The 22,937-nt window shown below is 49.5% G+C and overlaps 1 protein-coding gene across 2 annotated transcripts in view; it reads left to right on the forward strand.

Annotated features, from left to right (window-relative positions):
- The window catches only part of DSCAM (DS cell adhesion molecule), a gene marked incomplete at both ends in the record, with an annotated part of 750,628 nt that overhangs the window by 606,536 nt on the left and 121,155 nt on the right, over positions 1-22,937 (forward strand). For both annotated transcript variants that reach the window (XM_080825484.1, XM_080825483.1), the window contains 4 exons: positions 6,535-6,731; positions 7,710-7,806; positions 8,431-8,559; positions 17,185-17,352. In XM_080825484.1, coding sequence (XP_080681610.1) covers positions 6,535-6,731; positions 7,710-7,806; positions 8,431-8,559; positions 17,185-17,352 — 591 coding nt within the window. The remainder of the gene's footprint in view (positions 1-6,534; positions 6,732-7,709; positions 7,807-8,430; positions 8,560-17,184; positions 17,353-22,937) is intronic.

Here is a 22,937-nt window from a genome sequence, read left to right on the forward strand (position 1 = left end):
TGCTGGATCCTCAGTTTTTTAATGATGTTCTTGTTACTTTATTTCTGGTCTGCAAATTTTTCTGCATACATCCAACAGTATGCTAGGAAATGTTTAACCACCAGATCTCCAAAAACATGTACAAATAATAATAAAATATATCATATTCAGCACTGTCAGTTCTGTAGAGCCAATTTCTTCTCATAAAATACTTCAGTTGCCTTTGCACGAACTCTCGTGTCTGGAACCACCATATGGCTGCTGTTCTGAACCAGTGTTGTTCCAACACGAAGGTCATTCAGTGCTTTTGTTTGGAGTAACAGGGAAGATGGAAGCGAAACAGGAAGACTGATTAGACAATGTCATTCCTTCATCAATGGTGTGAATGAATTGTTTGCTGAATAAGATGAACCAGACTCCTTTGCTAAATCTTGTATACTAGAAGAATCGTGTCTCAATACTTGGAGCGACGTAAAATGCAATAGCTTCAGACACTTTGTCTTGTTGTTAACTTTTCCTCCATCCCTTTCTTAAATCCAGACAATCAACAAGACAATCAACCAAGCCTGATGGGTAGTGTCTACAAAAGTGGAGCTTACACTGATTCATTAACTCCTAAGTCTCACAGGTCCCTGCCAGTCGATTCTACGCAAATCCACCAGTGTCTCCCTGAGTTGCCAGGCAAGCCCATCCAGGACCCCAAATCCCTGCAGCCCAGGGCATATCTGCTAGGCTCTCCACCACACATTGGGTTTAAAAAGCAGAAGCCAGCAGTCAGCACTACACATGTCCCCACCGGTACTCCTTGGCTTACTCCTTCACCCCAGACACCTCCATTTTCCAAAGTCAGTTAGAGTGAGGTCCATGATCATCATCACAGACCCAGTGGAGGCAAAGCAGGAGAGTGACTCCTCACTTTAAACTCAGGTAAATCTACACATCGACGTACATCCCAGTGAAAGCATAAATACTTTGCTCCTAGAGTCTTTAACAATACGTTGACAATTATGGGCTAAATATAACAGAGAATGCCCCTATCTTGGATACTTGAATTTTTTTTTTTCCTATTTTCATCCACACTTTTTGCCCTCAGTTTTATCCAGTGAATCTTACAATAGGCAACCAATTCCTATCTTTAGAAGATCAAGTAATTGTAGGGGGAAAGAAAACATCTTAGAAGATTCTCAAATAATTTAGCTCCTTAAAACATACTTTTTAAAAATAGAAACTCTACTGCATTTCAGATTTCTAAGTAATTTTATACTATACACAAAGATGGAGTTTACAGTTACCGTGGAAAAGAATGTTTCACCAGTAGGAAAGACCCCAACTTAACACACTGAACATACCTGAATGCATCCTGAGTAGCCAGTCCTCCACCACTGAGGACATTGTGCCAAGAGTCCACTCACCGCTAGCACAACCAGAATTCAACAGGTGCCCCTGATTCTTTCTCCAAATCTCTTAGGGGAAAGTGGCACTTCCACCTTCATTCTGGTATATTTTCAAGGGATGACATCAAGTGATGTTCACGGAGAGATTTTGAGTCCATCCTTACCTTCCCATGAATAAAATGTCCACACAACTGACTTCTCCTACCCTCCTGGACACATAAGATATTTTTCACTATCCATTCTGGAAAGAAATCTTCTTAAGGAATAATAAGGAAAAAAAAAAAAAAGAAATAATTCTGTCTCTTAGTAAACAAACCACACCAGACCAATTTAACATTTTTTTTTCAGTGGTTTGAGGATCATCATTTGAAAACCTATGATGACAGTCTTCTGGGTGTGGAGAATGTTGAGTACAGGATGAGGGGAGAAGGCACACTGTGTTTACCAACCCCAAGTGGCTGTGGCCACCATGATCTTGAGGTGTGTGCTGTTCCGCCATCTTCTCTCACTTCAGCTTCTCGTGGCTCAACCAGAACAGTCTGCTGCTCAGGCAGGAAAACCATTTAACCATACTCCCCTGTCCTTCTTATAAACAAGAAAGGACTTAGAGCATCTAGAGCTTTCTCCCACTGTTAGAATGTTTGCATTTTGTAACTATCATAGGGCTATTTAGGAGTTCTTAGACACTATTTATGATTGCTTCATTTTTTACCCTGGAGAAGTTCCCATAGGTGTTTCCTATGGTTGAGGTTTGCTGAAATCATGCCACACTCTGAAGACAATTCCCACTTTCTGTTTCAAGGGTAAGTGATAAGGAGACACAGGCTGGTTCAGACTCTCCCCATAACTATGTTCAGGGAAGTAGTCCCCAGCACCATAATGAGCATGCATCACAGTGCACCAGACAGGGTGGGATCACACACAAGGCTCCATGCAAGAAAGCAGATGTGCCCCCACTGCCCCCGGGGCACACATATTCAGTGCTCCTGTTCAGTTGCCTCTTGGTCCTTCCACACACCAGATGTTTAAGTTCCATGCTTGCTATCCAAAGGTTTTCAGTAATACTCAGAACCCTTTGATGGTGAAGGGTGCAAAGTTGCAAGCAAGAGTATCTGATGAGGGGGGATGGTCTGCTCTGCTCCCTGTTCCCCCATAGCATCCCTATGGCTTCCTTTCCTACAGAGGACATCCTTGGAGAAGGATGCCATATCTCCCTTTAGCCCTTCCCAGTGGAGTGCCCATTCAGCCTCCTTTCTGTGTAGGGCCCCTCAGCTGGTGAGTGTTGGGACCAACTAAGGGGGCCATTGAACTCCTGGGGCATTAGTCCTTCCCCCAGTGGAATGGAGAAGTGGAATAGGTTGCAAAGGTCCCCATCTGGTGTCCCAGACTCAGAGCTCAGCAGCCCCTTTCTCATGCTGCTGCACAGGCCGCCACAGGAAGCCTTCTGCCTTCTGCCTGATCTCAGAGAAGGAGGAGCTTCAGCCTCTGTATTTGCTTAACTCTCTAAGGTGGCACGTGTCGACCTCTCCCGGCAGCTGACAGCTTCCTCACCACCCTCAGCTCCTCTGTAGGGCAGCACTGTATTGGCCATTGGGGTTTCTCCAGCCAGTGGGTATCAAGCTGGCGCTCACCTCCCAGCGCTGCCCTGCATGTGGTTGAAGGGGAACATTCCTGTCCTGCATCATAAACTGAATCCTAACCACTGCTCCCCCTTTCCTCTTCTGTGCTGTCTTCTGACACAGACGTCGGAAAAATGGTGAAGCCATTTGGAATGACAGTGTGGCAGTTTCTCAAAATGTTAAACAGAATTTCCATGTGACCCAGCAGTTCCTCCTAGGGACCTACCTGGGAAAAGTGAAACCATAGGTCCTTGTAAGAACCTGCACCCAAATGTTGATAGCAGCATTGTCCATAATATCCCCAAAGTGGAAACAATGCCAATGTGCATCAACGGTGGATGAGTGAACAGAATGTGGAAATTCCATGCAATGCAATATTACTCAGCAACAAAAAGGAAGAAAGAGCTGGTACACACTACAGAATGGATGAACCTGGAAAATATGCTCAGTGAGAAAAAGCCATAAAGTTAGACACGGAAGAATACCTACTGCGGGATCCCATGTACAGGAAATGTCCAGAAAAGACCAATCTAGAAGGATGAATGTCGATTGGTGATTGCCTGGGACTGGGATGGGAAAGGATTATAAGTGGGTGGGGGTGGGAAGTCTTTTCAAGGTAATGGAAATGTTCTAAAACTTGCTGTGGTGAAAATTATACAACTCTATATACTTGTGTTGGGCTGTTACTGTGTGTGTGTGTGTGTGTGTGTGTGTGTGTGTGTGTGTGTGTTGGATAATGTAAATATATTTGTGTTGTCCTCCAAAATTCATGCTCATCTGAACCTCAGAACATGACTTCATGTAGAAATAAGTTATTTGAAGATATCTTAATTAATTAGGATGACATCATAATGCTTGAGGGTGGGTCCTAAATCTAGTGAAGGGTGTCCTTTCAAAAAATCCACATGAAGACACAGCAAAACCCTCAAGGAGGAACATGATAGGAAATAGGGACAGAAAAATGGGGGCAGATATGAGAGTGATACGATCACAAGCCAAGGAGCAGAGGGACCTCCAAAAGCCAGAAGAGGCAAGGAAAGATTCTTCCCTATAACTTGAGAAGGAGTGTAGCCCTGTCAGCACCTTGATCTTGGCCTGGCCTCCAGACCTGTGAGAGAACAGATTTCTGCTGTTGAAAGTCCCCCAGCTCCTGGTGGTCAGTTACAGCTGTCCTAGGAAATGAAAAAAAATCCATATACACTATGGAGTATGATGCCTCCATCAGAAAGGATGAATACCCAACTTTTGTATTGACATGGATGGGACTGGAGGAGATTATGCTGAGTGAAATAAGTCAAGCAGAGAAAGTCAATTATATGGTTTCACTTATTTGTGGAGCATAAGGAATAACATGGAGGACATGGGTAGATGGAGAGGAGAAGGGAGTTGGGGGAAATCGGAAGGGGAGACCAACCATGAGAGACTGTGGACTCTGGGGAACAAACTGAGGGTTTTGGAGGGGAGAGGGGTTGGTGGTTGGGTGAGCCTGGTGGTGGGTACTAAGGAGGGCATGGATTGCGTGGAGCACTGGGTGTGGTGCATAAACAATGAATTCTGGTACACTGAAAAGAAATTTAAAAAAATTTTTGAATGATAAAAAAAAGAAACCTCATTCAGTTGTACACTTAAAGCAGGTGATTTTATGGTAGGTAAATTAGTCCTCAATAAAGCTGTTGAGAAAAATTCAATTTTCTCTGAACCGGCTGGAGGGAGTGAGTGATCAGGACGGAAGGCCGGGGCTCTCGAGGCAGGCTGGCTCCCACACACGTGTGCTGGAGGAGGGATCTCACTGCAGCTGTGGCTAAAACGAGGGACTCGCAGTGCTGTTCACTCCGTGCCTCTGCCTCTCTGCCACACACCTGCTGACTGAGGGTGGGATCTTCTGGCATCCAGGCTACAGAACTGGGAGACTTTTTACACGTTGTGGTACGTCTCAAACCACCTCGGTGCACTGTGGGGGAAGACGGGAACCAGTACTGCCAGTCTGAAAAGAAGACACAGTAGTTCTCTGGTCACCTGCCCAAGGACCAGCGGAGGGCTTCTGAGGTGGCCAACAAAGTGCTCAATGTGAGCCTGACCTTAGAAAGGAGGAAGGGCCTTTCTCCCCATGATGGTAGAAATGAGGCCAAAACCATGTAAAAATACAGCTTTATTTGGTTTTTTTTCAAGCCTCCTGGTCCTTTTTTTCAGAGTGTATTTTTCCTTTCCTGTGTTTTTGTTTTTGTTTTTTTTAAATCCTTAAACATTCTGTATGTGACTGTTTTATAGTCTGTGTCTGATCAGTCTGGCATCAGACATGTTTGGGCTGGTTCTCAGTGACGGTGGGTCGTTGTCTCACCTGTTTCATACTTTTGGTTTGTTAGCTCAAGTTCAGCAGAGGCTTATCTGGGGGAACTGCGACAGGCCTGGATGGAGCGTGCCTCCCTCTGGAGCGTGTTTGTGGTTCTTGTGCTAGGATCTTCAGGCCTGTGGCCAAAGTAGGGTCACCAGCATCTCAGCCCCTCAGCATGACTCCAACTCCAAACCCATGTAGAGTCAGACTAGCTATGGGTTCTCAGGGGTGACTTGTTCCCTTCACTCGTAACACGAGCCAAGGCAGTTCCCTACTCGCTTCGCCTGTGTGGCTCTTGTCATTGTTACAGTTACTTGCTCTGAAGGTAGAGCCCTTTGAGGAGCCTGGTTTGAAGGGCCCACTTTTAACTCCCTGCCTCTCAGGTAGTCAGAATCCTAATACTTCTGGTCTTTCAACGTCCACTTCTGTCCCCAGCTCCTGGGATTTCTCTCGCTCTCTTTAAGCTCAGTGTGCATTCAAAACGATGCACATTCTGTGCCGCCCTGCATTTCTAGCTGGTGGGCAGAATGGGAACAGGGTCTTAAGTCACCCAGCATGGTGCCAAGAATGGAGGTCTTTAGGTTAATTTTGAGGTGGGAGGGGAGAACCTGAGAAGTTCATAAATAAAGCTTTCTATGTTCTTGGTGAACTGGGGGGTGAGATTCCCTGTCATGTGGTGGGAGAGGGGTGGGTCTGAGGTCTCCAGGTGACTGTGACAGTTCCTAACAACTGTGGGAGATGAGCTAGCTAGAAGTCACCTCAGGGAGTGGTCAGCAGCGATCAGGGCCCCAACCTAAGTTGATTAGTAAGATTTCAGAGTTCCAGAGTTGAAAATGGTTGTTAGAAACTGTCCTCTAATGGAAGGCGCCTCTCCAGTGTATTCAGAAGTAAAATCATTTCCCTTTGTGTCCGAGGAGACATGGGCTATGCTCTGAGACCACAGAGCGGGCTGGGAAGGAAACGACGCCCCCCGCCAATATGAAATCCTGCAGCAGCTTCTAAATGAGTGAGCTGATGGTTCATTTCCTCAGGTTTCACTTTTCTGGCACACCCCCCTCTTCTGTTCATGATTTTTGCTCCGCAGTTTCTTGAAAACATTGTATTTCTAAAAGAAACCCCTTGTTAATAAGCATGATTTCCCTGAGTGTTATGGTGGGGAAATCAAGAATGCCTCTTTGCCAAGTAAGTCTTGTCCCTCTTGGGTTTTCAGTTCCTGCGATGATAACGTCCTATCCAAACACAACCCTGGCCACTCAGGGTCAGAAGAAAGAAATGAGCTGTGCGGCCCATGGTGAGAAGCCCATCATAGTCCGCTGGGAGAAGGAGGACCGGATCATTAACCCCGAGATGGCCCGTTACCTCGTGTCCACCAAGGAGGTGGGCGAGGAGGTGATCTCCACTCTGCAGGTAAAACACGGTGAACGTGACAGATCAGAGTCTACCTTCACCGGCAGGATAATCCTGTCCTTTCATCTAAGTGGGGGCACACGGGTGAAAGACAGCAAGTAGTCTTTCAGGACTTACTGAAGCGCACCATTTCTCTCCCCTTCCCTACAGCGACATTACTGAGTCGCCTGCAAAAATAGGGCTTGACCTTAAGTGTTATGAATAGAACAATGACGAACATGCCAGGGAACCCAGCTGTAATAAAAAAAATGGGGGGAAGTGAGTTTCTTAATGACAGTTTATCCTGGAGAAATGACCTCCTACGCCGTGCCCCTGTTTTAACGTCCTGCAGAAACAGAAGTTAGATGGGCTTTATAAGGAAATACGTTTTGCTGTTTTGGGAAAAATCCAACGTAAAAACTTCATTCCTTCATAGAGGATCACAAAAGCTACAAAAAGTATGATAGCCCCTTATATTTTTTAGTACTGTCGGTAATTAACTGAGTGGTGTTTGTAGTTGGGGGAGAAGAGGCTCTAGCTATGCGGGGAAAAAGAACACCCTGTGTTTGAACCGCCGACACCGATTCGGGGCAGCTCCAGTCCTGGGGTCCTTCTGAGAGAACCAGGCAGCTACCGCAGGATTTATAGATCCCCTTCTTCGGGCAGCGTTGCTTTGGATGCACTAAAGGCACAGCACGAGAAAGTAAACGCGTCTGTGGTATACACGTCCACCTGACCATGGCCCCTACATAAATTACACATCCAGTTTAATGAGCTGGCAACAGGCATTGATGATGTACGTCGAACCTGTCAGTCTCCACCATCGCAATCGCACGGAGATCATTTGCTCTCAGGGTTGCGTGCACGCACGGGTGTGCACTCGTGCTGGGGATGCAGGAAGAGTGGGAGTGGAGAGATTTTTTCACAGCCAAAAACCCTTTTAGTTGTCCGGGTTCCATGCTACTGGGTAAGATGGAGTTCTTTCTGCTTTACACATAGATTTTGCCGACTGTTAGAGAAGATTCTGGATTCTTCTCCTGTCATGCTATCAATTCTTACGGGGAGGACCGTGGAATAATTCAGCTCACAGTGCAAGGTAGGAAGGAGACCTAACTGGAGGGAAACACGGCTTTTAGGACAGTAAGAGTATGCCCAGGCTCGGACCTCTGTGTGTTGCTATGTAACCCCTCCTGACTCCCAGGAAATTTTGAATATGTTCCAAGTTGGTGTTTAAACAGTACTTGGCAGTGTGTATGATGGTGTCACAGTGCAGCCCCCAAAACACGGGGGACAGAGTCCTGAAAGGAATTGGGCCCGATGACCCCACAGTCCCATTGAAGGAGTGCACCCGCTTAGCCAAGTGGTGGGAATGCTTGCGCTAGGCGATCCAAAGGAGAAGGAAACCTTAACATTCGAAGCCAAAATATTTCTTTTTTGAGTTCTGAATTCTAAACCAGAGGAGTGACATTTAATCCACACCCAACTCGGGCCCGGCACTGCCGTCAAAGCCTGCCGTGCAACCCTGCTGTAAACACCGGGCTGTTTGGGAAAGTGGAATTTCTCCTCCCCGAAATGCAATTAGGAAAAAAACGCTCCCAGTAAACGTGTCAGCCACTGTCGGAGGCTGACAAAGCTCTTCTGAGCCGTAGTCAGCATTTCCACCTGCGTCTCTGTCTGAGCCATGTTTGAACTAAGCCCGGTTTTCCTGTCGATTGCACAGAGCCCCCAGATCCTCCCGAAATTGAGATCAAAGACGTGAAGGCACGCACAATCACCCTCAGGTGGACCATGGGGTTTGACGGCAACAGCCCCATTACGGGCTACGATATTGAATGCAAAAATAAATCAGGTAAGTCCTTTATTTCCTCCAGCTTTATTTCCACTTCGAAAAGCCCTTTCACTGTTTTCCTGGGTTATTCCTGATTACCTGTAAGACTAAACCCCAACTCGAGGAAACCCAGAGACTCTTTTCACCAGTTTGTCTTGCCTTGCTCAGAGCACACGAGGTCCTTTTGCGGGTGGGGTCTGTGTGCAGGGCTGACTCTACCTCTGCCCTCCCTCCTTTCCCTCCGGACCCCAGGCTCGTTCCCGCCCGCCACCTGAACCCTTACTGCCACCGACCTGCAAGCGGCGTGTTCTGTTTTCTGCCCCCACCCCCTTCATGTCCCATTTCCCCAGCCGGGGGCTGCTCTAGACAGGGACTTCCATCTAGAGCCCGGAGGTCCGGGCTCGGAGTGCTCGGAGTCCATAAGCCAGGTCTGTGCAGAGACAGGAGAGCTGCTCCGTGTGGAGACCCGCACGGACCCTGCAGGGAGGTTCTGGACGAGTCTCAGGGATGGGCCAGGGGCAGCTGCTCCTGCTCAGACCAAGGTCGGAGGTCGGTTTCTTTGGGGCCGGAAGGGCCATAAATAAAATAGACCACGACAGGTGTGTCTGTTTACCCAGTTAGAGTGATGCCGCCTGCGTCCCTTGGAGCTCGAGGATCCCTCAGGCCGAGGGTAGAAAGCTATCCCTGTGGCCTCCTCTTGGGACTTAGAGGCTCATAAAAGAGAGGAGGAGTCAGAGCAGCACCAGCGTGTGTAGGGTTAAGAAAATCCTCACAGACCCCCCCATGTAGCCTTTCTTTTCACTTTCTGGGCTCCATCCATTAGTGACCGGGTTACACCGTGCTGACCGACTCAGGATATGTGGGTTGAGGCCGTAGTAAGAATGAGGCTTGACAGCTGGGGGCAGGCCCTGAGTGAGGGGAAGTTTCCAGACGCATGTGTAAGGGGCAGAGCAAGGGCCTGGCAGGGGCTGGATGGGCAGGCTGAGGGGGAGTGTCCCAGCAGCAACACGTGTGAGCATGCTTCCCACCCAGAACACAGTGATTTTAGAAATAGCCCTTGAGCCTTGCAGTACGTATGCAGCTGCATCGGGAATGCCCAGAAGAGCGGCTTGCTGGCCCCAAGTCACGGCAGGGCCCCAGTAGCATGCAGCCACCGGGCCTGCGGGAGCTCCAGCGAGGAGCCCAGGAGCTGCCAGTGACATGGTCACCGGGGAACAGGACAGCCGGCCTGGGCTGGGGGCAGGAGACGCGGTGACAGTGAGCTAGCTGAAGACAGTACTGGCCCAAATGGGGCTATTTCAGGAGCTAGGACATACGGGGTCCCCTGGGGGCCAAAGGGAAGAGAGGACACCCGCCTTTGTTGTAGAGACACTGGCCAGGAAAGAGCCAAGGAATTCCAAGTTCTAAGACACTCATCTTGAATTCAAGGAAACACTTCTTAGGTGAGGCAAGTGCATTCCAGCAGGGAACGGCCCAGACACTGAGGGTAACAAGGAGAACTTCAGGGAAAGGCAGACACACATCATGGGGACAGTCTGCAGAGTCCCCGGCGCGGGGGGGAGGGGTGGGACCCTGGCAGTCTCTCTGGCTGAGCATAGCCACAGGACTGCGGGCTTTTGTGCTCTTGGCGAGGGTGCCCGGGGGCCTCTCAGGGGAGCGGTTCAGTGCCTGCCTGTCTTCAAGGGAATCGGTCGTTTCCAGGTGCTGGTGATGATCCATTGGTTCCACAACCAGGCCTGTCTCTAACCAGCAGTGTGCCTCCACTGTCCCCTGCTCTCAGATTCCCTGCTGTGAAATGGGACACCACAGCATCTTCCTGGGACAAGAGTCCCTCAGTGGCCACAGGCTGCCCTCCGGCGAGAGCACCCCCTTCCCTGGACCCGGTGGCTCCTGCGCTTACTCCCACCCGCTCCCTGGACCCCACCGCTCGTGCTACCTCTGGCCCACACCTGAGGCCAGGCCTCCTGTCACGCCTTCCTACAGCATCGTCTGCTTTCTCTCCTGGCTGGGCCATCACGGGCCGTCATATGGTTGTTTCTGTGATGACGGGTTGTTGTTGTTATTTTCCCCCAAATTTACGAATATTTTCTTTTGTTGCGTCTGGAATGTGAGCCAAGTTAGAGAAGCTGTCCCGTACGGTCAGGCCACGGAAGACCCCACCGTGCTTTCTTCTTGCACGGTTTCTTTCTCTCGCCCCTGCGTTTAGATCTCTGATTCATTCGCACTTGATTCTTGTATATGCTGGGAGACACGGGTCCCACCGGGTCTTTTCCCAGATGGGACTCCTGCTGCCCCAGTGTGACTTACTAAAAAGCCCACCTTTTGCTGGTGGTGGGAGATGCCAGCTTTGTCACCGACCAGCCTTCCCTGTCCTCCTCCGTCAAGTTCTGGACTTTCTAGTCTGTTCCATCGTTCCGTCTGTGACAGCACCACACCGTGCTAGTCACGGAGGCTTTGCGTGTTCCACCTTCTGGTGGGGCTACTCCACCCTTCTGGCTTTGCCTTTGACGTTTTCTTCACTTTCCATACGTGACCCTTAGGATCAACTAGTCTAGCTCTATAAAAACAATTTTGGCATTTTTTAATTGGGATTGCGTCAACTTTGCCAGTCAACTTCGGGAGAACTGACGTTTTTATGTTGTTGTCGTGGATTGAACTGTGTCACCAAGAAGGTATGTTGCAGTTTCAGCTGCTGGTTCTGCAGAATGTGACCGTCCTTGGGAATAGGGCCATTACTATTGTGACCACTGATCCGTGGGTCCTCTCCCCCGGGCTGCAAGTTCCTGTGCCACGAGGCCTGGTTCTCCCCATCCCGTTCCTCCAACACCTAGCACAGCCTAGCATGCTGTGGGCCCTCCGTGCGAACTCGGGGAACACTCTGTAACAAGGGAGTTGCTTTAAAGCCCCTCCTCCATGTCAGGCACGTAACCGTCATCCCCCGAAAGGTGTTTTGGAGTATCCGTCTGGCACGTGTACGTGCTCCTAAATCAAATGCCCCCAAAACCCTCCGTGCCCCCGACTTGAGCATCCCCAGCACCCCAGCATTCCCTGTAAGTCCCCCAGAGGCAGGAACTCGGGTGTCTGGTGTCTTGTATGCCTGGATCCCAGCACCTAGCACAGCACCTGCTGTGAGTGAGGAGCACTCAGGAGATCCTTGGGGTGTTTAATTTACCCACGATCCAAATCTAAGAATCATCGTCACAACATTTCCAAATTCTAAATTGATCGGGCTCTGCATGACCCACGTAGGAGAACTCCTTATCTATGATCTGGCAGCGGTCAGAGCCCGTCCTTCGCGTCCTTCGCATGCCCAGGGCCAGCGGCTGAGAGGTTCACACAGCCCTGGAGCGGGTCTAACCCAGTTGGAGTTAGAATCGGCTCCAGGACAGTCACTGGGGAAGAGCCCACAGAACAGGTGGGTCCGACGCCGTGACCTCACGTCTCCAGCGGGGCCCTCCAGACCCTCCACTGCTTTCAGTTTGAAAGGTCTGGGCAGCAGGCAGTAATTGTGTTCACGGCCAAAAAAATCACGTTAGTCTTTTCATGTACTGGTTTCTTCCTCGATAAGTTCTGGGTGTATAAAAAGGGCAAATATAATTTAAGCTAGTGTAACTTACAGGCTGATTATGTAGAAAACTGGTTCTTGAAATCACAGCTTAAATGGCACTTCCTCCAGGAAGACTTCCTTGATCACCCATTTTACTGTGTGCCCCTTCCTCTATTCCTATAGCATCCTGTCTGCTGTGGAACATTTAGTAGATGCTTATTGGACACCCGGGTCCTCTACTGGGGAGATGTTTAACATCTGTCTCCCCTACTGGGAAGCTGTCCCTCTGAGGGCTCTTGTGACACTTTCAGGATGGGACTGTGTCTGAGGAGCCCTGTGCTACCACCCTGCATGCCCCACAGTGAGCAACCCACATATGAGACTTGTCATAAACATTTGTGAACTTGTTGACTCTCGTCCTCGGTGGTAGGCAATGACATCATCTCAAAAGACACTTCTCTCTACTCTTTGTTAATTTGCCAAGAATGTAAGGTGTTGCCGTACTTGGCCTTCGTAACAGAGCGGGTCCCTACAAGGGGTCACTCAGTCTGCGCTTGAACAGCCCCCGCAATGGAAACTCACTAGCCCCAGGAAAGCACACATCTGCCTTGGGCCAGCTGTGACGGTCACAAGTTCTTACATTTCTTGCACCAGAACAGATCTCCCTGAGTCCAGTGGAACTCTTCCCACCCCTAAACCCTCTGGTCAAACGAGACCCCTTCCAGGATTGGGAGACAGTTGACTCTCCTGCTTTCCTGTTTGCCAGGAAAAATAAAACATCCCTAGTCCCTTTATGTGTATCTCCTATAACCACCCCCTGACCCACTCCGATCCCGTCCTGCCCACATCATCAGCTTTGCCTCGTGTGGGCCACCGTCCCACTGGTGGCTTTGGCTGCCACATGACTAGGTTCCAAGAGAGCATTGCTTCTCCTCTCAGTGGACACAAAATCCCTTCACCACCCGGTCCCAGCGTCTCGCCGTGTGTGTGCCTCCAGCTTCTCAGGTGCTTTGTGGAAATCCATCGCTCACTTCTTCGGAAGGCAACCTGCCTCGTGCATATGTCCCCCTTCTGGCCCTATCTCCTTCTGCACCGTGCCCCACAGATCGCTGAGGGGGCTCCAATCCTTGGGACCTTCTCTTGTCCTAGAACGTAACCATCCAGCCCAGGAAGCCCAGACTCCCTTATGCAGCTAGGTTCCGTCTTCCAGAACCTTCTTTCTCAAACCTCTCTTCCCCATCTCACCCTGAAAATACCTCCTCCATGAAGCAGAGGAGAGGGGCTTTACCTGTGCCCTGTGTCTCCCTTCCAGTAACCGATGCAGTAGAAGTGGTCCTTCTCTGAATTGCCTTGTAAATTTTCCACATTCAGAGTCATTTTGTCTCCAGAACATCCTTCTGGTCACTCTCACTCCCCCTGGTCTTTGGCTTCTAACAACATTTCTTCAGATCAAATTCACCCTTCTTACGTTTGTCCTTTGTGATCTGTCCCCCTTGACTCAGGGTATGGGCCCCCACGCGGGGATCCCCAGCGAGCACCCAGTACAAGCACCCTGGTCCCTGTGGGCTCCCTCAGTCCTTTCCCATGGAATTGTGGAGCATTTCAGAAGCAGGAATGTGAGTCTGAACTTCCCCATCCTCTTCCTCCACCTGTCTCTCTGGGGCATGTCGGGGAACCCAGCCCACTGGTTCAGGGAACGCCCCTGACATCTCCTTGCTAAACCAGGGTCCAAGTCTGCCCTTGCACACATCTCCCCACATCCATCCCCATACACTCATAGGGGTTACAGTAATTCTGTTCCCCTCCCTTACACTTGGCTGAACTCCTGGTCAATAAGCCAAATCAAGCTCTTGTCAGTCTGATCCAGACGTGTGAGACGTCCAGCAGATGTCTGGGAGATTGAACTCCAGTCTCATTAGGGGTCCCATAGGGACTATGTGAAGATCACGTGCTACCAGAATATGACCTCAAGCTTCAGGGTAACACAGGTGAGGTCAAACCCCAACATGTCATCCCGGGCGTGTAATAGGCCTGCATTTCTCAGGAAAATAAAAATCCCTACGTCACCAGGATGTTGTAATAATTCAGTCAAATAGAGCCCTCCGAACTCTAGCTGTGCACCAGAATGGCCCAGAGAGAGGCTTTGCACAGTGCAGGTGTCTGGGCACCATCACGCAGTAATTCTGCTTCTGTGGGTCTGAAAGTGCCGGTGTCACAAAACTCCGAGGTGTTTCCCCTGTACCCACGCATTTGGGGGCCACAGGAGTCACGTTTACAAAATGCCCAGCACAGCAGTGGGGGAGCAGATACAACTCTGCAAGCCTGAGCTCCCTCCAGTCCTGGGTTTTCTCTGCCTGCTACTTTGCCCTTCCCCACAAGCCCACTGTCTGCTCTTCTCTGGGAGCTGAACTGCACGAGCTATAACACGCAGATTTTTTTTTCCCCCTGCCCTCCCCTACATTCACCCAGGAGCAGGCACAAAGAATGATTCAGACAAGGATCCTGGCAGCGGCCGTGTCCTATCAGGGGCCCCTGTTCTGAGGTCCCAGCCCTGTTCGGACTCCAGCAATGCTGTCCCTTCCCATTGGCTCTCCTGACCCCAGAGGGAGCAGCTCCCCACTCTTGCTAAATGCTGGGAGCCTTAGCATCCCCTGCAAGTTCTTCTGTAACAGTCCCCTTGTGAAGGACCTTCTAGCATGAACTATGAGGCCTCCTTGACACTACATCTGTTCTCTGCACCCCCAAAATCACCATCCCTCCTCCACGGGGCAAGGACATGTGTGATACGTTCCCCTGACAATTTCATTTCTCCCCCTTCCCGTTCATTCCCTTCCCAGCACCCCCACGCGTCCTCCGGCTCTTGGATGCCCAAGCATGCATTTCGGCTCGGGACTCACTCCTGAGTTGATTTTGTCTGTGGTTTCCCCCTCCCAGTTGTACTTGTATTTCAGTCTGCATTCCCATCCTCGTAAGGGTCAGGATCGCTCTGTGACCGTCTGTAATGCCCCGTGTTAGGTTTTTCGGCATACTTTGCTAATGATCCACGTCCTGCCTGTCTGCACGTCAGCATCTGCGATCAGAAGCAGCGTTTCCAATCCCTGTCCCGACTCTTTTCTCCTGGGTGCTCACCTCCTTGTTTTTATTTCTCCTTTGATGCCATATCATTTGCCAGAAGGTGTCTGGGGGTTTACCTAGACTTGCTTCTCCTTCTCCATTCAGTTACTTTCAAATCCTCCAGGAGAAAGCGTTCTTTCCCATCTTCTTGAACTTTAACTCAAAATCCATCCTGTGTTGTTTTGAACCTTATTCTAATAATCATGATCATTGACATCATCTTTTTTCTATCAAAGTGTAGTAGCTGCAGGAAAGAAGCTAAAAACACCACCCCTTTTTCAAGCACCTTGCGCTTTTGCCCTTTAACTCCTGCCTTGGCCACGCCCCCAGGGGCTCTTCATGAGCTGATTGGCAGGAGAAGGAGGCAGTCAGGGGACACACAAGGCTTCCTCGGACCTCTCTGCTGTCTCCCAGGCACATCCTCAGTGAAGATGGCCAGAGCCATCAACCACGACAAGTACCTGCTTCCTCCCAGGGCCGGTTAGCCACCTCTCTGCACCTTATGGCTCCTGCGGTTTCCTCTCTTGTCCTAGACATCTTCTCCAGAAGGCTTGGCTTTCTCCCCGTGGGACAGGGGCCATATTTATGTGTCTGCCCACTGGTCCTAAACCCCCACTATGGGGTCCTCTGTTGGGTCACAGTCTTCTCCTCTCCCACCGTGTGACTTTTTGCAGCATCTTCTTTATCTCCATCAGTGTTTTCCCACCTTCAATCTGGTGGAAGAGTCATCGTTAGTCTTGATTATGCTCTGTTTCCTGGTTAGTTACAGCATTCCAAGGCAGCCTGGAAAAGACACATTTTTTGTACAAGTCCAGAAGACCTCTTAACATTTACGGCTACCTGTAGTAGGCATACCAGTCCTCTAAACGTCCATGCTCATCATGAATGTGGAAGGGGAAATGAACCCTCCCCAGGGCTCAGAGGTCTGTGTATTTGCCCTTTATGCATCCGTCTGTTAAACATGCATATATGATGCATTGTCTGCTATGCATCGGGCACCGTGCCAACACTGGGGACGTGGCAGTGAACATGGCAACATGGTATCTGCTGCCACGGAGCTCAGAACCCAGCAGGGAACACAGAACCTCAGTGAGATTCCTACAGGGGTGCTGAGCGCCACCCATGAGGACACTGGGGACTGCAGGGCTGTCTAAGCCTCATCTTAGTCCACCACCTTCGGTTCTTGTTCTCCCGCAACTGACATCATCTCTTGACCCTCAGCCCGTGATTAGCAACGGCCCAAACCCTTTCTGAAAGGAGAACCATTTACTCCTCATGGCTGAAATTCTAAACACAGCAGGTACAAATTGTCAAATTTGTCACCTATTCAATGATAACGCTTCCTATGAGTCTGTGCTCTTGTGAAAATTAGCCGTAACTGAAAATTGTTCCTACAATTGAGTATTTGAGATTAAGAGTTTCTGCTGGAGACTGAGATTAGTTTTCACGTAAGCATTTCATGTTGACTGCTGTGCTTCTGGAGGAGGAAGCATCTGACGTGGCTGGGGGTTTCACTGGTCTTCCAGTAACTTTGAGACCCAGAGATTTTGTGTGTGGGGGGAGGAGGGGAGCAGTGTCCAAACCGTACTTCCTTTTACTGTCTCGTACAGTGAGCGCCTTGATGTGGTCGCTTCCTAGTTCACTGACGCACAGCCCTATCTCTTGAACCTTCCTCCTGGACACCTACCAGTGCCTCAGACGTTCCCTGCCTACCCCAGACCTCGGCTGCCCGCAGCCCTTGTCCCCCTCAGCATGGGTAATGAGTGTGCAGTGCCCCCCTCTGATGGCGACCCCCCCCCAACGCACTGGGAGCATTGCTTTGAGAATTCACTTTGAGTTGTAACTATTCTTTCTTTCCTTCTTCCTTCCTCTGTGCGTGTGTGCGCGCGTGTGCGTGTGTTTAATTCCTACTTGTGAACTTTCAGAGGCAGAGGAAAAAAACTCACATCTCTATCTCTTCTTTTTTGAAAAACAAAACCCAAAAGACTCCTGGGATTCTGCTCAGAGAACCAAAGATGTTTCCCCTCAGCTGAACTCGGCCACCATCATTGATATCCACCCTTCCTCCACCTACAGCATCCGCATGTACGCCAAGAACCGGATTGGCAAGAGCGAGCCCAGCAACGAGCTCTCCATCACCGCGGACGAGGCAGGTGCGTGTGAGTGGGTGAGGCCCACGTCCCGGAGCCCTGGCACCAGCCCCTGGGCCCAGATGGCTAATACAGAATCAGGCCGTTGGCTGTGCCTGGTGGAGGCCTTTTGAAGAATGCCCCCATGGCTCCAGGCCCTGTTAGAGACTCAGACAGCACTCTGCCTCCTACTTTGAAGACACTGTTCTTGCAACTTCTTTCAGGGTTCTCACATACAAGAACTAAAACACAGACGTAGGAGACTGCCAGTCTGGTGATATTTAAAGAGCTGAGCCATTTTTATATTCCCTTTGTTTGGATGCGTGGAGTCTGGATTGACAGGAAACCATGAGTGTATGTCTTACCCAAGGCCCAATGGAGTCCAGGTGTGAGACGATGGTTTAACGAGGAAATGACAAGAACATTCTGTGTGTGAGGAGTTGGAGAGACAGCGGTAGACGATACTTTATTGACTAGAAATGTCAATATTTCTATTTCTATAGTAAACTTTATTGTTCTTCCTATTACGAAGAAGTTCATATTCAGTGTTGAAAATTTAGAAGATAGAGATAAACATTTTGAAAAAGGCAAAGCCACTTTCCCAATCCCACCACCTACGGCTACCTGTGGGCACGGGCTATCACCTACTGAATCATTCATCACACACACACACACACACACAAACTCTCACACATGCATGCGTGCGTGCACACACTTTCCGCCACCCTACCCCATCCACCACCACACGCACATGGCTACCAAGGGTGAACTGACCAGTTTGTGGAGGTCTGAGCCGTTGGGCAGGGCCAGTGAAGGCTGGCTGTCAACCCACGTCCTGGTGGGAGAGGCGGAAGCCAGCTGCCAATGAGCAGCTCTGGGGAAGGAAAGGCAAGGACCCAGGCCTGGCTCATATCTTGGGAGGAAGAGTGTCCAACCTCAAACCTGGCTTCCCATTCCCTAACAGAAATCAGAGCCAATCAGCCACTACCTACTGCTTCAGTGAAATCAGAACTTAGTCTCGGATCCCATCTTTATCACCAGGTTTAAGGTGGTCCTCCCCAGATGAGTGAGTGCACAGGAAAATTGTTTCAGCTCTCAGCTGGGGAATTAGGGTTGTTCCTGACTTCTTCCCTCCACCCCCTTCTCTTTGACCCTCATTAATGGCATTCTAAGAAGACATCACTCTATAGACCCCTTAAGTGCTTGCCTCCAATTCATAATGATACCTTCTACCATCTATTTCACAGATCCTGTATTAGCAGACATGTCTGTTGTTTTCCATTTTTTATTACTCTAAATGCCACTGTGATGAACATCCTTTGTGGCCTGTTTTTTGACACTTACGATTATGCTCTTAGGTTAAGTTAAGTTCCAAGCAGTGAGATTGCTGGGCCAAAACAAATGCAAACATTCAACTCTACTGCTACATGTAGTCAGTACCATCCACGAGAAATGGGTGACATGGACAGTTCTTCCGGCAGTGGGGATGAGCCCTCCATTCTCCACCCGGGAACACACCGGTTCTGGAAAATTGTTTGGTTTTTTTTTTGTATCATTTTATATTTATTCAAAATGATGACCTAAGTTTGTTTCCTTCCAAAGGTCCACAGAAGACAGCAAGAGGATGTTTTAGGTGGTCACTTTTGTTTTGTTTTTTTAATTTTTTATTTCTTTTCAGCATAACAGTATTTGTTGTTTTTTCACCATACCCAGTGCTCTACGCAATCCGTGCCCTCCCTAATACCCACCACCTGGTTCCTCCGAAGTGCCACCCCCCGCCCCTTCAAAACCCTCAGGTTGTTTTTCAGAGTCCATAGTCTCTCATGGTTCACCTCCCCTTCCAATTGTTTTCAAGGGTGGGTGGTAGGATAGCTTTATTCTTGAGTGTCTGAGGATGAGCCATTTCTACTGCTTAGAAACTCTACATGATTTCTCATCTGCAAAATGGATATATTGATGCCTTTCTCCTCCTCACCACAAACAGATGGATAATTAGGGGGAGAGGGGGAATGCAAGCTCTAAAAGTACTTTGTATTTCTCAGAAACAAATGAGAAGTGAATGTCAATGTGCTCCCGCAGAACTAGACTCTTCTTTAAATATTTAAACAAACCCCCAAACTTCCTGGAATTTCATCACGTTGTATATTTAGGAAGGAGATGCTGACCCCAGATGTAATCTTGGATGCGCTGTGCAACCGTCTCCTTCTTAACCCTTGCTCTAACTGTGCCCCATCTGGACTTCCTTCTCAAAAGAACTGTATTTTCTAGTGATGCCTCTGGTGGCGGCCTCGAGTTGGCCAGATGAGTCCTGCTGCTGGTGCTCTTTCTTGGGCTCTCTGTGGCCTCTGCTGCATCTGGCAGTTGCCATGGCAATGTCCGTCTCCCAGCCAGAAGGCCAGGTGAATAGCCACTCCAGGTTCCTGGCCTGCAGGACCATTCCCTGGGCCCTCTGCAGACAGTCTCTTGGCTTCCAGGGCTGACCTCTGGGATTTGCCCTGCGCACAGGCTGCTGGGGGCCCCATGGAGCCTCTCTGATTTACCATTCAGGTGAACAAGGGGAAAATGAATGAGGGGAGCAGGTAGAGCAAAGGGAAGCTCCAAAACAGAATTTGTCTTTGTCTTGGCGCATAGGCGTTGTGGCTGGCATGCAGAAATCAGGTTTTCTGACTTGTGACTCATGGAGAAGGTAGGACAACTGTCCTGGCCACAGGTCCCCTCATCAGAATTGCTTGCAGTGGCAGCAGATTGCTACTAATGCTTCCCAGCAGGTATAGCCCAAGGCACATTTTTGGGGGGTTACTGTCATCTCAAGGTGACCTTTTCCCATCCTTATTGCTCACTTTCCTTAAGAAAAAAAAAAAAAGGGAGCCATCTCTCAAGCAGGCCATCTCTCTCTCAAATGGAAGCTGTAGACCCTCTCATCTCTATGGTAACACAGGACCCAGGTCTCAGGCCCAGGGGACATCTCTCAGTACCGAGCTGGAAATGTGTCTATGAGGTGGTTAGGTTGGGGTCTTCCCCCACCTCCTCTGCTCGGAAGCTACACTCGTCTTCCTACGGCCCCTTCCTGCCCCCAGTTCTCTGCATGTGTGCTGTGCCCTCTGTCTGGAAGGCCGTCCAAGTTCCCTGTCTCCCCAGGTGACGTTAGTGTCCCCTCCCCCACCACTAAGTCGGAATCCTTCTGACAGTTGCCTCCGAGGCATGTTGTCCTTTCTGCGTGGACCTCGGGGTCCTGGGCGATGCTGTGTCCCCCTCAACATCAGTGACTACACACTACTCCTGCTTCCCTCTTCACGTGTGTGTGGCACAAGGCAGACCTTTCACGGAAATCCAATGTGGGAGGAATCGTCATAGAGAGGCCTCGCAGGATTGTGTTAGAATGGATGTAACCATGATCGTGTGTGTGTGTGTGTGTGTGTGTGTAGGATGTATTTGCACAGACATTTTGAAGGGTCTTATAAAGCAGGAAAAGTAGAGAAAGGCAAAAGGGAAGTGCTTTGGAAAGTAGAAGAAGAAGGCACACCTAACCGGAGCTCTAAGACCGTGGGGATCATCAGGACCAGCAGCCTGAGATTTCCAGCCCTGTCCTGATGGGCTGGCGGTGTCCCAGGTCACAAACCGAAGCCCACACACAGCAGGCTTGAGCCTGTTTGGCTTTGGTCTGCCTACCATAGTGCAAATCTTTGAATTTAGGTGTCAACTTTTGAAATTGGGAAAATTCACATCAAAATCCAAATTTAGAGTTCCTCCTGAGTGTCTGCTTGGCACCTATCAGCTGGAGCCAAGTATAGGGAGGTTACCTTGAGGCTGACCATGGGCTCCCCTCAATTAATCATCATCCCACCCTTCTTTCATTTAAGGGTTTAGCAACTTCCAGCCCATGGGCCAAATCCCCCTTACAACCCTCAAGCAAAGAATGGGGTTTACATTTTAAAAAGAAGACTGTGGGGATGCCTGGGTGGCTCAGTGGGTTAAAGCCTCTGCCTTCAGCTCAGGTCATGATCCCAGGGTCCTGGGATCGAGCCCCGCATCGGGCTCTCTGCTCAGCAGGGAGCCTGCTTCCCCCTCTCTCTCTCTGCCTGCCTCTCTGCCTACTTGTCATCTCCGTCTGTCAAATAAATAAAATCTTTTAAAAAAATAAAATAAATAAAAAAATAAAAAGAATACTATGTAACAGAGACCTCCCCATGGCCTACAGAGTCTGAATATTCACTATTTGGCCCTTTACATGAAAAATTCACAGATCCCTAACTTAGGTCTTGCTCTGGCGAGAATTTGGGTTTGGGATTCCTGTTGTCTCTCCCAATGCAGAGCTTAGTGAAGAAGGAATCCCTGCCATCTGCACAGAATCCTTACCTAATGTTGGAAAACAGTGTTTCCCAATGCCACCACACCCAGGGTGTTTTCATGTGAAAATACACAGGGGCGTTGTCATACATGCTGATGTCCTCGACACACAGCAGGGGCCTCACTGTCTAGTGCTCTCCTCCCGACTCCCCTCAGCATCCCCGAGGCCCTCAAAGAGGAGAAGGTGAGGGAGGAAGTGGAGACACTGTCAGAAGTCTCTGGGATAAGACCCTAACAGACCAGAAATGCACTGACTCGCCAGGCTCATTCAAGACCCATGAGCATGTCCCATCCACAGGTGACTGTCACCAAGACCAACTTCCCCTAAAGGTCACATGTCACCTGTGGCCTCTGCCCAAGTTTGGGATGGCTGATCCCTTCACCATTTTTATTATGAATCTGCCCCTAGAACCTGGATGTTCAGTTCTTTAGGAGCTCGCTGGGGAACCACTGAATTTTTTCAGATGCTCAGAGTGGAAGTTCAGAATTACGGAAGAGTCGCCACATGGAGTCTTTGGGTTTCCGTTGGATCCGGCACTCAATTAACATCGCTTTGTACCTTCCTGGTCACATTCCAGAGCAGCAGCTCCGATCTAGAGGAAGTGTCCCCTCTCTGTGCTGAGCTGCGGGAGGAGGGAGACAGGATACGATGAGGCTTAAGGAAGAAAAGGCATCCACATGTAACAGTAAACGTGAAGCGTGGCGTACAGTAGGGCCCGGTGGGACATCAACTGTATTCCTCCAGGGGACGTCAAAGGCACAGGGTCTGCCCACCAGGAAGAACCAGGCATGCCCTGCACCTGAGCCTTCAGCCATGTGCCTCCATAGCCATCGTTTTTCTCCAGCTTCCATTTAGACACTTTGGAAATTAAACCAAGCAAATCACTGGCTGCTCCTCATTCATGCTCTGTATACACTCCTTGGCTAACCTAGAATGTTCTGGAATGTTTTGGAATATTCCTCTCCCTCTTCCCACACCTCCTCAGGTGTTTGGTCAAAGGTCATCTCAGTGAGTCCTACCTTGACCCCCCCCATTTAAAGTCCAGCCCACTGCCCACTCTGGCACACTTGGCCTCCCTCCCTCCCTCAATATTCTCCTTTGTACGAATAACATCACATCACCATCACCATAACATATAATTTATATAAAAATAAGTGAAAAAATGAGTAAAATCTGGCATACACTTTACCAGTTTATTTTGTTTAGATCTATTTTGGGTCCCTCCCACAAGGTCAGGAATAGTTGCCTGCTTGGCTCATCG

Source organism: Martes martes (assembly GCF_963455335.1).
Source record: "Martes martes genome assembly, chromosome: 1".
Classification (NCBI taxonomy): domain Eukaryota; kingdom Metazoa; phylum Chordata; class Mammalia; order Carnivora; family Mustelidae; genus Martes; species Martes martes.